The 14,951-nt window shown below is 38.6% G+C and overlaps 1 protein-coding gene across 4 annotated transcripts in view; it reads right to left on the bottom strand.

Annotated features, from left to right (window-relative positions):
* Positions 1-14,951, bottom strand: part of LOC102777429 (glucocorticoid receptor-like) — a 62,390-nt gene that overhangs the window by 8,807 nt on the left and 38,632 nt on the right. For 2 of the 4 annotated variants that reach the window (XM_006784963.3, XM_087847413.1), the window contains 5 exons: positions 13,655-13,681; positions 9,586-9,702; positions 5,654-5,926; positions 3,334-3,478; positions 1,447-1,577 (listed from right to left, as the gene is read on the bottom strand). In XM_006784963.3, the coding sequence (XP_006785026.2) occupies positions 1,447-1,577; positions 3,334-3,478; positions 5,654-5,926; positions 9,586-9,702; positions 13,655-13,681 (693 nt within the window). Of the gene's footprint in view, positions 1-1,446; positions 1,578-3,333; positions 3,479-5,653; positions 5,927-6,398; positions 6,453-9,585; positions 9,703-13,654; positions 13,682-14,951 lie in introns of all 4 variants that reach the window. The other 2 variants (XM_006784962.3, XM_006784964.3) reach the window with 2 other exon arrangements.

The following is a 14,951-nucleotide window of genomic DNA, read 5'->3' as shown; positions in this document are numbered from 1 at the left end:
AGAACAAAACATCTACTGTGCTTTTGTCAGCAGACTGGGTTTAAATTATTGCAGACAGGAATGTTACTGTTCTGCCGTTATGCTTCTGACAGTGTAGACACTTGCGGCATGCTTACCATTTGCTGCTGTCAGCAGTGATTTTAAACAGGATCTTTAAACTGCAGTATTAAAACATACAACCACCGGCCACTTCATTAGGTATACAAGTTGATCTGCTTGTAATGCAAATATCTAACCAGCCAATCATATAGCATATTTACATATGTAGATGACCTGCTGAAGGTTCAAACTGAGCATCAGAATTGGGGAGAAAAAAGGTGATGCAAGTGCACATGGGCTGATCTGAATATTTCAGAAACCGGTGATCTGCTAGGATGTTTCTGTTATAGGGTTTACAGAGAGTGATCGAAAAAAGGAGAAAATATTTAGTGAGTGACAGTTCCCTTGGCAAAAATTCCTCGCTGATGACACAGGTCAGAGGAGAATGGCCAGATTGCGCCGATAGGAAGACAAAAGTAACTCAATTAGCCCTGATTACAGGCAAAGTGTGCAGATGAGCATCTCTGAATGGACAACACATCAAACCTTGGAAGCAGATGAGCTACAGCAGTAGAAGACTACACAAAGTGCCACTCCTGTTGGCTAAGAAAAGGAAACTGAGGCTGCAATTTGCATGGGCAATAGAAGATTGGAAAAGTACTGCCTGGTCTGATGAGCCTCGATTTCTGATGTGACATTTCAAAATTTAGTGTAAACAACAAGTCAGCATGGATACCCCCTATCTTGTATCAGTGGTAGAAGTTAGAGGATATTTTCTTGGCCCAATTGGCAACTTAGTACCAACTGATCATTATTTAAACACCACAGCATACCTGAGTATTGTTGCTGACCATGCCAATCCCTTAATGACCATATTATGATCAATCCTGAAAGCTACTTCCAGCAGGACAACATGCCATGTCACAAATATCAGATGATCTCAAATGGGTTTCTTGAATTTGACAGTGAGTTCACTGTACTCAAATAGCCTTAACAGTCATCAATCTCAAGCCAAAAGAGCACCTTTGGGATGCGGTGGAACAGGAGGTTTGCCTCATGGATGTGCAGCTGACAAATCTAAAGCAACTGTGTGATGCTATCATGCCAATATGGACCAAAACCTCTGATGAATGTTTCCAGCACCCTGTTGAATCTTTGCCACTAAGGCGATGCATTAATGATAAGTAATGAAATTTGTGGCCTTTAGTAGCAGAAATCAAAATCCTCTGCACATTTATCAAGAGGAACATGACCAGAACAGCCCTACTGTGACAAACTGCAAGGAAATGGAAAAAAGCTGCAGCTGTATAACATAGTAGATACAATAAAAAGTGATTTTTCCAGTCCAGCAGAGAGACTTTTGAAAAACACTGCTGTCATTTTTCTAAGTGAGTTGTGTTCCATTACCTGTACTGAGCAGTAACAGCACCTTCATGCACAGGTACTCTTCATAGGACACCTGCAGTCTGACAAACTCATTACAGATCTTCAGCATCTGCTCGCACTGGTCAGTCATGAAGGGCAGCTTCATGCGATCTCTGTGAGAGGAGAGGAAATGTAGAGCAGGTGAAGACAAGAAACAGAAGAAAACAGAATTAAAAGAGACACACAGGTTAGAGTTGGAGCTTTTTCACTCATGCTGTTATTCAATTCCCAATAAATAGCCCTGGCAGGGATCTGCTACATCCTTGCAGGAGAAATACAGACTCTAAAATCAGTCATGATGGATTTTCACACCTCACTTCCACTAACACACGGCCCACATTACTTTTTTTCTTAGAAAATCAATACAGCACATTCTCCTGATACATACCCTTGGGCTGAGCACTGTCTACTCTTTCTGACCAACTGCAGTGCAATCGGCAATGACTCCTTCACATTTCATATCTATTTTTTACTCCTCTCTGGAGTTTTCGGACGCGACTCTTCACCGATCAGGGCTTTCTTTCTAACCATTTTCAATAAAAAGGTTGAGCTGTTCGCAAGATGTCGATGTTTTAGCACTGTTTACAAATGTAGAACAACTGGATGGGTCTTTCAGAAATCCCAGGAGGTATTTAAATAGCTTAATAGTTCAGTTCTATTTACCTGAATTTGCTTTCTACTGTAAGAAAAAAACCCCCAACAATCATATGATCCCCTAGCAAGCAATAGTGGGAGGGAAGAGCTCCCTATTAACAGGAAGAGACCAGACTCAGGGAGGGGTAGTCACTTGCTGTTACAAATAAATGGCAAATTGCAAAAAAAAAAAAAAATGAGTCTATGTAATCAACATACTGCAATCTAACCTGAGCCCTGCCTCTGTGGCATAGAAAAATATTTACAGTATAGTTCATAATGCAGTTGTTCCTGTATTTTTTTGAATTACCTGAGTAGTGCAACTCTTGAAGTGTTTACAGACTATTACAGATATTTGATTCCTTATACTTTATTTTTTTCTAGCCTCCCTAGTCATTGTCTCTTGTATATGATTTCCTATTTAGTTACTTCCTGTTTTATTTTATTAGTCCCCATGTGCTTTGATATTAGTTTTATCTCCTTTTATGTCTCCGTTTATCCGTTTATGTCTTAATTAGTTTCAGCCGTGTCTTGTTACCCTGGCGTTTCCACTCTTCCTGATTAACTCCTGTGTATATTAAAAACCTCAGTTTGTATTTGTTCCTTGTTGAGTCATACTGTGTTCCTGGGCGTGCTATCTGCAGGATTAATGGTTTTAAATATTTACTATTATTTTTATTTTCCCCCCTTTTTCGGCATTGCCTTAATCAAGGGTTTTTTGTGTTTATGAAGTTTGCCTCAGAAAAAGTGCATTTGGACCAGGAACCTGCGAACCATGGCAATAATAGCTGATGTGCTGGCCTAGTTTATTTATTCATGGGGCCTTTTTGTTGCTTCTGAAAATTAGGTGAGAAGGTCACTCCTGGGCTCATGTCTGCTTCTTAAGAAGATTAACGTAGAAACTGGATGAAGTGTTAAGCAGCCTACACAGCTTGACGATCAGCAAAAACTAGCGAACACCCTTTCCCACGTCCCTCATAATAAAACACAGAACTGGAGTTTAGATTTCAGCAAAAACTATAACCATATTCTCATTGTTGGACAGCAAATTCTTATTTACATGTGACTTTATCCCTCAGCCTTGTCACCTCATTTCTATACTGAGTCACAAAGCTGAGTCACAGATAAATGGTTAACTTTTGTAAGTCAAATGATGAAGTGAGACTAACACCGTGAAATGAGCAAATGGAAAAACAAAACTGCTCAAATATTAGAACAGCTGTGATTGTTACCCACTTGTTGATGACAAGATCAGGGGCGAAACAAAGCATGCTGCCATTACACTGCTCGTATGACCTCCAGCCAAGACTGAAAGACATGAGAAAGAGCCAGGAGCACTGCAGCAGAGTCATCTGGTCATCAAGGTGCAGATTGCGGAAGCCTATGGACGTAAAAAGACTGTTAGAACAACTAAAACCAGATAAACAGAAGTTCATAAAACAACCACAATAACAATTTCAAAGATGCAACATCAAAAAGAGACACCAAATACTGTCTGTGATTTTTTTCTCTCTCTAGGACTGACGGTCTTCAAAACAGCAGATAGCAGATATGCAGATATGCAGATATGATTGCATATGTTTCAGGTGAAAGTCATTAGTTGTGCATACTTTTAAAACAGCAGTGCAGAATATTTTCATGTTTTCATTTCAGAGAATACAGACATTAAAGACAAGCGGAAGTAATTGCTCAACTCTTTTATTAAAACTACCACACAAGAGCTAAGAAATACTAGAAATGGACCATACAGTTAATTGGATATTTAAATTGAGTTGCTGTTCAGTTGTTTCTGCTCTCAAAACAATAAAAGTTGAACTGCACATTAAGTCCTTTCATTTTCTGTTTCCTTGAAATATGGCTCAGCTATGTGAGACCCCTCCTCCTCCTTTTAGTGCTTCTCCTCTCGATCGACTTGCCAGTTCTGGACATCACATACATAAGATTTAAAACCAGATTTTCTCTTCATTTTCCCCCTTGTCATATAAAGAGAAATTACAAAAACATAAGCCAATGTTATAGTTTTCTGGCAGATTTCTCAGGAGCAGAAATACAGGCAACTTCTTGGACTGATTAGCAGGTCATGTGTTTTCTTTTCTCATGAGTAGAAACTAGCACGAGCGGATGGAGTTTCAAATTCATTTTGTTTCCATTTTTGTTTTGGTGAAATGGAAACGGCGTAGGAATAAAATCCAGCAATTATCGTATTTTCTTGACATTTAAACCATGAATTTAAGTTATATTGACAACAATAAAATTTAAGTATATCCATTTATGTGCTGAATCCTATGTTTTGGTGTAGTGTCTTGCTCCACTTAGAGCAAAAGAGTCCCCAAACATGGCAAAGAAAGTTTTTTCCAATTCTCATTTTCCATGCATTTCAACATCCACAAATAAATAGTACAAAGATACATTCTATATGTGTGGATCTGAGATTATATCATGGACTTGTAGTTTTCTGTCAAATCTATAGTTACAAGCACATTCCCCTTGTTAATATACAAATTATTGTGTATAAGCTGCATTTTTAGCAGTGGCATATTTCCCTTCGGTATCAAGGGGTGCACACGTGTGTTCAGTACCACTGCAATGCACGAACTACATGTGCTGCTCTTGAGCTCTCGTGACAAGCTTCAAAAACAATGCAGTGATCCCCAAAATGTAAGAGTTAATGAGTTATTAACATCGGTCATGACCTTATACCTTGGAAGTGCTAGGCTTCTAAAAACTCTGGCCATTAGATACAATTACTCCTCCATCTGTAATTATGGATTCAGCCATTAAAAAGGTGACATGACATTGGTAACTAAACAACAACTGTTTAAAAAAAAAGGAACGAGGAAACAGGAATCAAAAAAAAAAAATCTAAAATTTACCTTTTGTGCAGTCTGAAGTGAGATGCATTAAACACTTCCTTATTGGTCACCCTATCATTAGGATGACACCCAACTGGCTACTGAACTGAGCCACAACTGCACTTTCGCTCGTTATCTGCTTTTTATGACAACACTCAGACAAATAAAGGCTGTGGTCTTAACCAGAAGAGCACTACAGAAGTATGTACTGCTGAAACACTCGCAAACTACTCACCAGGTAGTAGCGAAACTGAGAAGTCCAATACAAACCATAATAAGAGAACATATGCCTTCAAAGTAAAAGTACTGCCTTTTGTGCTATTAGCAATCTACTTGCGACAATGTTTTCGGTATAGTGGCATATGCTTCTTTGTGACCAATTTCATGCTAACCAGTGCTGGAAACTCGTCCCCCATTTTTTAAAATAACAACTGGAGGTAGCCACATTGTTGTTGGTCAGTCTATAGGCCTATATGACTAAGGCCTAAGTGGGGACGTACGACTGAGGCAACTTCCTTAACTGGCATCACGTGTTAAAAGAAATAGACAAATGAAAGTGGATGTAGTTGTTTTTCATCATCGACTTGAGACCCATTAGTTAAATTTTCTAGATGGATTTACCACCAGTGATGGAGTCTGTTTGAGCAAGTCTGTGCATATAAACTAAACCAAAGGGAATCCATGGTAAAGAGCTTTTCTGTTACCTGGTAGTGACTTGGCCCACTTGACTGCAGAGACAACCTGCTGTCCCCCTAGCCTGTTGAGAGTAGACATGAGCCGTGATGAAGTATCTGGCAGTGTGCTGTCATAGCCCGAGTAGATGATCTCTGGTTCTATGGCCTTCAGTATGGACAGCATGGTCGGCACGAGTTGGGGCATGCTCCTGGGTACGACTGGAACAGGCATGTTGCTAATGGTGGGCTCTGATGCCCCAGCCCGGTGCACTTTCATCTTGATCAGCTTTTTGTTTTTCCTTGCTGTGAGGTGAGACATAGCAATAAAAGAGAGGTACAGAAAAAAAATCAGAAGATGCTTCAATAAAATAAATTGTTCACAAGCATTGTGTTTTATACAAATGTTTTGTGCAAGGTGCAATCAAAAAAGTCAGCAATTCTATGCATAAAAAGCATAATCTCTACCTCATTTTACCTCATTTCAGGCTGACTGGCTAATTTTGACCTTTCAAGTTTCATCTCCTTTCTAGGCACTGCTATTGTTTTTAGATCGCTTTCTGAAAATCCTTCACTGTGCAGCTCAAAGATCAATTATGACTCCAAGAACAAATGGGTTTTTTTCTTGGAAGAGTGTGCAGTGTCCAAACTGAACATCAGTTCAAGAGCCAAAAATATTGAGCTCAAATGGTTTCTGCTGTGGTACATGCCCTTTGTGTGCTCAGCTCAATATGTAATAGGTAGTATTTTTGCCACATAAACACAATTTTTGCCACACCTGCAGTTCTTCTGCAGATGTCAGACTGGACTCTCCGGAAGCTCGTCCTCACAACTAAAAAATAATGCAAGATAAAGGCTCGTGATTTTGACGAATTGGAGACCCAATGGGTATTGCAGACATACTTCTAGGAACAACAGCATCTCTGGAAGAGATCCAGACATGCACAAGGAGCAAACCCTGGACGGAAGGGTTGCTTCTCCATGGGCTGGGCAATGGAAAAAGCATATACAGTCAGTGAAACTAGAACTATAAAAACAATTGAAATCAACGGATCTGACCAAATTATCTGGCTCTAGAAACACACAGAATACAAAAAAGTTACTTTGTGACATAAAGACAGGCTATTATGTCACAAAGTGAATAATCAACTCAAAATTAGCTTTCACTGTTTTACTGCACAGTGTAATTAACCTAGAAAATCAACATCGTAATGCATCCATGTACTGTATAAACACTTATATATTCCCAGTTAACGCTAATAAGTTATTTAAGTTACACGCTTGCTTCGCCCCACCTTACAACATGGATGAAGAAATTTCACTTTGAGTTTTAACAAACCAGTTAAAAAGATCAGGAGAGTGCCACATGCTGGTCTCTGCCCAGCAAATAGTTACAAAATCACAAAAAGAATTCCATTTATGAGGATATATGACTTAACAGTGGATTTTTCTTGTCGCTTTTTTTGTTTTGCAGCTTCTCTCCATCAATGTGACATCAGTAAAACAACAGAAATGGCAAATTCCTGTGTTTTTTGCCCACAACTGTACATTATCTAAGCCTCATTTGAACATTTTCTGCTACTAAATGTACAAAACGTCAGACTTTGAGAGGATACCATGAAAAAACGTGTTTTTCCTACTCTACCTTTTTTAATTTCCTCTCTTGGTGTTTCTATGGCAACTAAGAGCCTTTCTGCTGGGAGTCTGTCTGCTGATGCGCTGACTTCCATCAAATCCCTCTCTCTGTCTTTGTTCCTCTCACTCTCTGTGTGTGAACCTACCTTCACCCTGTGACCAAAACTGCACTTTTAACATGTAATCTCACTCAACGCTGATTCATACAAACTAGTAACAGCAATTTCATTCCCCTTAGGGAGCATCAAGCGGAAACAGCACAACAAGCAGGTTCTTGGTTATAAAGCTGTTGTTTTGTTTACAACCTGTTGCTTCCCATGTCCATCTTCCTTAACCCTGTCACAACCTAACTTTGCACTATGTCCTAAACATCAATTAGATCAAGTAGAAAAAAGTGAAAGATCATCAGGTAATAGAAGTTTTGGAGGCTTGGACTTAGTAGTGAATTAAGCAGTGATCAGTGTGAACCATACAGAACCATAAAGGCCATATTAGCCATCAGGCCATATTTAATGTATGTTTGTTTTTTTCCTTTGTTCTTCCTTTATTTTTATACTAAACTACTAATCTCATCTGTAATTTAAATGTTCTTTACATAGTCAGTAATCTGTCATTTAGCTCAATTTTTAAGCTAAAATAAAAGAATGATAGTTTACCTATTTTGGGGGGGAAATTTCTGTGTCATTGGATTTATAACAAATTTAAAGTGAAATAAACTACTGTGCAAAAGTTTCAAGCCACTCCAATTTATTTATATCTTGCTAAAAAAAATGGGAAATAAGTGCAGCAATTTATTGAAATGTGTGCAAACTTAACTGGAAAACCTGGATTTAAGGCAACAATATATGGTTTAACCACCTTTACTTTTCACCACAGCTTTCTTGTAATTAAAGTACTCAAAGTTATTTGGATGCTGACTGCTTTTTCCCCTTTTCTACCAGGATGATTACACACTGGTTCAATAATGTTGAGGTCTGGTCTCTTTAGACCAATCCATGAGTGTTTCAGTTTGTGTTTTTCATTTTTTATACGCTTTTATTGTACTGGCAGTGTGCTTGGGATCGTTGCTGCACTAAAAAATTTAGCTGTTGCTAATGAGATGCTTTCCAAATGGTATTGCATGGCTAATCAAAATCTGACGCTACTTCTGTGTTTACAATTTCATCAATTTTGACAACACTGGCTGAAATGCAGCCCCAAACCATGACAGATCCTCCACTACATTTTACAGATGGCTGTATATGCTCACTGTTGGACCTCTCGTCTGACCTCCTCCATGCGTACTGATGATAATTTAAACCAGAATTTAATTCAAATTAGTATTATTCAGTCGATAAGACTTATTGTCAAAGATTTTCTGTCCAGTTCTTGTGTAATTTGGCCTCAGTTTACCTCAGTTTTTTTATATGATTTCCATTCCTTATGAATGATTTCATGGCAACCACTCTTTCACTGAGACCACACTGCTAGAATGCGCCTTTCTTATCTGTTGTTACAGCTCTGTATCACTGGCTTCCTTTTACTAAGTAATGTGATTGTTTGTTTTTCAATCAGAGTTATATGTGCAAGCTCCTTATCCTGATTGGTGTTTCCACTTGGCTCATATTCACTGGATCATCTAGGATTTTGACCAGAGACCTCTTGCGAGAATTATACTGCCTAGACCAGCGTTTCTTTAAACAAACCACTGCAAGTAGAACATGGACATCCAAGGAGAAAGTGTGACACTAAGTGAAATTAATACTTGAAGGGAAAATTAGGTTACTGGTACAATTAATTTAATTAAATGAACCAATTTGGATAAGTTTTTATTAATGATTGATTACAAATTGTGTGCGACATGAACTTTTTTCAGCTTCTGAAGCTGGGGCTTCCCGAAAAACTTTAAGAACCACTGCCCTAAACTAAAGCTGCTCACACTGAATCACAGCTGCCCCTGAATGACAAATTGGCTGCACTTTGAAGCAGCTGCAGGGATTACTGCTGCAGTTTGGCTGTGGCGCTGGTCTAGTCATGGTGGAAGCCAAGATGAAAGAAGAGCAGTCAATATTATAGGCTGAACATAAGCCAAGTGGAAGCACCAATCAGCAACAAGCCCTTGCACATACAGATGAGAGTCCAAGAACAGAGTAATTCACACTTTAAGAGCAGAACTGCAACATCCACCTTTGTGTGAATGATCCAATCAAAGCCCTGCTGAAAATATAACCAGCACAGGTACTTTACTTTACTTCACAATGTTGCACATAAGACAAGATAAAGATGCCCAGTTTTTCATTAAAGCATTGAACGTTGGCTGGACTCATTTAAAGATGTGTCTGATCATTTACCTTCCAAGTTCATTCCAGCTTGAAGACATTTTCTGAAGCGGCAGGCTGGACAGTTCTTCCTGCGGATCTTATCAATGATGCAGTCATTTCTCCCTGCACACAGGTAGTTGTGCTGGCCTGTAAATAGAAGAAGGAGAAGAAGGAGGGGGAAAAGAAGACATTAGCTAGCAAAGAATGTTTGAGAAGGATTAGCACGAGCAATATCTATGACCACACTAATCACCTGTTGATTCTACAGCAAGCCTAACAGGCTTGTGGGATCCCTTTGGTGTTAACAGCTTCACTTCCACAACTATGCACTTAGACTAGACGACAAAATCCACGGCATTGGTCTTTGAGAGTAACGCACAGTCCATATTATCGACATTCCTATTATGGAGCATGCACCAGATTATAAAACAGGTCCACATTTGATTATAGAGCATGGATACTTTTGATTTCTTAATAATCCTTTGTTACACAAGAAGGAACAGTTGATTTGTGAGAATTATGAATGCATATATAATTCTATATTTTACAGATGTGCACAACTAGTCCTTGGTTGCACTGAAACTTCTTACTTGTTTAATGTTTGTAAATTCACTGAAGACATATTAAATGCTTTCATATTGTGGCAGTATGTCTTACGACAGAGCAACTTTGATTCTCTGAGATATCCAACCGAACCTTATTCTCTGCACTTTTCTATAAAGCACATTTTGGCCTGGTTGTCAGCAATTCTCTTAGCTTTGTTATCTTTGGTTAAAATACTTTAATTGCAATATCTTGTATTTTTTCAAATAAAAGATAATATTTCGATCCGGATACGCATGAGTCTCAGAGATGATGACATGTCAAAGCACTAAGTTACTTTGTTTCTTGCGCGTTCTTTTTGCTTATTAAAATTTGCCCCAAAATGATCCTCATTGCAAGTGTACAGCGGAAGGACAAACATGCCTGAGGATGAATTTGGCATTTCGTACATTAACATTGCCTCTTGAACACTTTTAAGATCACAATCTGCAGCATTTTGTCAATATAATTGTCAGGTCTGTATTTTTTAGCTGTGAAAGGCCTCACTAAATCATTGGGCTGTTGCTCAATATTTTATGGGCTATGCTTGAAAATCTATTTTATGTCTCAGTTATGTAGTCTTGAGCATTTTTGTTCCAGTGCATATAACAACTATACGACCTGGAAACATCAGATTAACCACTTTCCTTCTAGCAACAGATGTGCTTTTTATTTTTGTGATGACTATTCAGTAGATAACCTATGCTGTGGAATTGGTCATAGTTTAAAGTTTCACTGTGACACTTCTTTGAAATCAAAATGAGATGATTAACTAGAAGTGTCTTTGATTTTCCCTATATGAGTAACTAACCCAACCAAGAATTTCATATGAAGTGTTGGTGGTGTTTACTCTGAAAAACAGACCATGGCCAGTGATTTAGAAAAGTTGCAACTAATTGACATCTGCCAGAGCAAAGGATTCACATTTTTTTCACCACTTCCTTCAGTTACCAGCCACTGTCAATTGAAAGTCAGCACATTTCTATATTTCATTTCTACTGGCTTTACAAGTCTGCTTTTCTCACAGATGGAATTGTGTATCTTTGTCCTCAATAAGACTGCTTATACATAGGACACACTATAAAATGCAAAAATCACAAATTAGAAGAGTTAAAAAAAATATCAGGAATGCAGGCTACTTTTTCGACTTTGTGTTTACTCACTGGATTTGTGCTGCAAAGCACCAAGCGTCAGACTATAGTCTGCTCCAGCTCTGCAACACAAAAACATCCCTCCTCTATCATTTGTGGTGTTCTTGTGAAAAATTGTTTGATAAGTTCATCCTATCTTATCAAACGAATATGTCCGTTCTGTGCGATTGAATTTCTACATTGTAGCTTACTATGGTGGGGAACGGTGAAAAGCCTACTTATTAGTCACTCGTGTTATAATAGCATTACTCATCATGGTGTAATGGCTGTTCTACACATTATGACGAGTGGCAAAAGCAGAGGATTCAATAAATAGTCTTTTCCTGTTACTGAAACTCATTATAATAGATGATACAACAAACTCTCCAGATACCATTCGTTCATTTTTTTATAGACCCGCTGAAAACCTGCATGACTGCAGAAAAACTCACTGACTGTATACAGAGTCACCAGCGTCAGTATTCCCCCTAGGGTGGAGGATGAACACTGATCTCCTAATCTACCCTGATCTTTGAAATGTAATGCTTTTGATGCTTTTTGACCTAAAGGGCATTTAATTATACTGCTGGAGACATGTAATAAAATGGAAGAGCAATATTGCACAGTGTGTGACAACTTAAATTTCGTGGGCACTTAAAAAGGAAAGGAACACTATATAAATATGAAAAGAAGCACAAAGAATCATATTATTCAATTGACAACATAACAAATAGTACGTGCCTTTGTATACAGCAAAGCTTATCCAGTGCTGTTTTCTTGCATATTTGACACATGTTTCAGGTCATAAAACAAATTTGAATATTAGATAAAGACAAGCAAAGTAAGTATAAAGTAAGTAAGTATAAAATGGTGCTTTTAAATGATGATCTAAGCCTCCCTGTCCCTTTGTGAATAACTAATTGCCCCCTAAACCTAATAACTGGTTGTGCCACCGTTGGCATCAAGAGCTCCAATCAAGTGTTTAACTGTCATTGAGCCTTTTACATTACTGTGGAGGAATTTTGGCCCACTCTTCTTTGTGGAATTGTTTTAATTCAGCCACACTGGAGGGTTTTCAAGCATGAATGACCTGTTTTAAGGTAATGCCAAATTATCTCAACCTGACTGAAATCCAGAGCCTTAACTAGGCTTAATGAAGCTCTGCTAACTATGATTTTCCCTCTCTATTTACAAGTAACTTCTTTACAACAGTAGCATCCTGCTGGTCCACGAGTGGGCAGCTTATACTGTGAAGAATGAGCAGCAGGAAGGGTTTGGTTTGCATTAACAAGGAATGAACATGGCTGAAAATGATCTGTAAACAGTAAAATATGTTCACAGATATGGTTGTACAAACGGGGATGCATACAGAAGCTACAGTGATCCAGGCAGAAGCTGAAAAAGAACTGAAGCTTAAACAGAGTCATTTTTCCCTGCCTGCCAGCACATACACAGAGAAAATTAGCACAAAAAGCAGGGATCAGCGCTGCTATATTGCATATTACAGGTGGCAAAACTAATCCAGATGTCCACATAGAAATCATGATAAATTCGCTACGAAACCCAGTAATAATCATTATATTCCACAATAAAAATTGGTGGTGTGATGACAAGATTGGAGCTGCATGTTGCAGCCGTCGCTGATATCACAAAGAGTCATTGCAAACAACGGCGTAAACAGCCATCTGTAGTGTCAAAAGTGCCAACTGAATCCCACTGGTATTCTCCCTCCCTTATCCTGCCCTAATCTGCTAACAAGGGTCTGGCACGACCCATCAGCAGTGGATGGTGAAGCCTGTAGCTGAGTTTGTAACCAATACTGGCATACAGGGTTAGTGGTTGGCACTGTGAACTCAAAGTCAGGAGGTCCTGAGCTTAAACGTGACCAGTGGAAGGGAATCCACTTTTTGATTCTGTAAAGGTAAACCGCCAAATGTTTAGTATTTCATAATTCGCTTCATAATTAACAGAAGGAAAAATGTAACTACAGGGGTGGCAAAGGTTTCATTTCTCATGTCAGATCTCAGGAAGTAATGCGGGTTAAGTGCTGAAATGTGATTGCGTTTAGATCTATCATCGTAGAGGAAGATAAGATGAGGGGCATTCCAGACAGAAAATGAAGAGTGCAAAAATCATTCACAGGCAATTTATGCTGATTTAAATGACCAAATCAGTACATTTGCATGCATTAACAGACAGTTGGCAGAACAGGCTATGCATGTTTCTAGGCAGATTGATCAGTGCTGAAAAAGTACAGGGGACATGGGCAAATCATGAATGCTAAAATTTCCATCATCGTCATCATCATCATCATCATCAAAATAATAATCATTATTATTACTATCATTATTACTATTATTATTATTATTAAAAGTGTATTTATTTACCATCTGTGTTTTGTCGTGCTCTCCATCCTTCCCCATAGAGACAATGACCAGAGAAGGAAGAGGGGGAGAGAAAAACAAAAATGACAGGTATGACTTTCTCATTATTACTGTAGGCAGTGAAATTGCACTTCATATCGAATGCTTGGCAGTTACACCAGCACTGCATAACAAATACCGACATGCTGGATAACCGTTAATCATAATCTTAGTATACCATAGAAGTAAATATCGTAGATATCAGGATATAATTCAGGGCATACCAAGGGTTCTTGTTTACAGTTTTAGTCTATCTGTATCAGTTTGTCTGATACTTTTTTCCTTTTCTATGTTGGAGACTGCGAAATGTTTCTATAATAAATTCCATTAAAAACTGGCCCAGTTAATCCTTAACTGCTGCAGAAGTCAAATAATCCATCTACACCGTGTCCCCAAATATTCAGAGTAATGATTTCCCTAAAGCAAGTCTTATCGCAAGGTATTCTTTCACCAGCAACGCATAGAAATGAAAGAAAAGGACAGGGCTATGTTAACTGATACCTGAAATTAAATGAGTCATTTCTGTGCATCTTCAGTAAGTTTGGCCAATGATAAATTGAAGTTGATGTCTTAGGGTTAGGGTTAGTCGCTAATAATGACTTAAAATACACCTCAGAAAACCCTGTCTAAGCAACCTGTAACACATCTGCAGAGGCAGCTTGTAGAAAGAAAGGGGATGGAAAGAGAGAAGAAGAGAAGCTCAGGGAGGAATGCATGACAGTAAAAGCATTTAATGCAAAATACGGTTTGTCAAATGCCTTCTTGCCCTTCCCTCCAAAGCATTCTGACACACAAAGCATTTAGAGATAAATATGCACATTGAAGTACATATGTAGCTAACCGTTTCTTACTTGTTTGTGCACATATTAAATAGGTCTATGTAACCACTGTGATTCAACAAAAATATAATCAAATCAAATCAAATACTTTGCCTGTGACAAGAACCAAGTACCCCATTAGAAGATACGCTCACTGGACATTTCATTAGGTACACCTGCTCAACTGCTTGTTAACACAGATATGTACACAGCCAGTTGCATGGCAGCAGCTGGCTGGTCTGAGTATTCTGAGCTGAGATTTTCCCACAGAACCATCTCTGGGGGCTACAGAAAATGGTCCAATAAAGAGAAAATATCTAATGAGTGGCAAGTCTCTAGAATGCCCTGGCATTCTCTGGGTATTTTTGCCAGAGGTCAGAGAAATGGCCACCCTGCTTTGAGCTGCTAGGAAACCAACAATAACCTGTTCCAATCAAGATATG

Source organism: Neolamprologus brichardi, chromosome 10, assembly GCF_056152115.1.
Source record: "Neolamprologus brichardi isolate AB-2024 chromosome 10, ASM5615211v1, whole genome shotgun sequence".
NCBI lineage: Eukaryota > Metazoa > Chordata > Actinopteri > Cichliformes > Cichlidae > Neolamprologus > Neolamprologus brichardi.
This window is presented reverse-complemented; position numbering and strand designations above follow the sequence as displayed.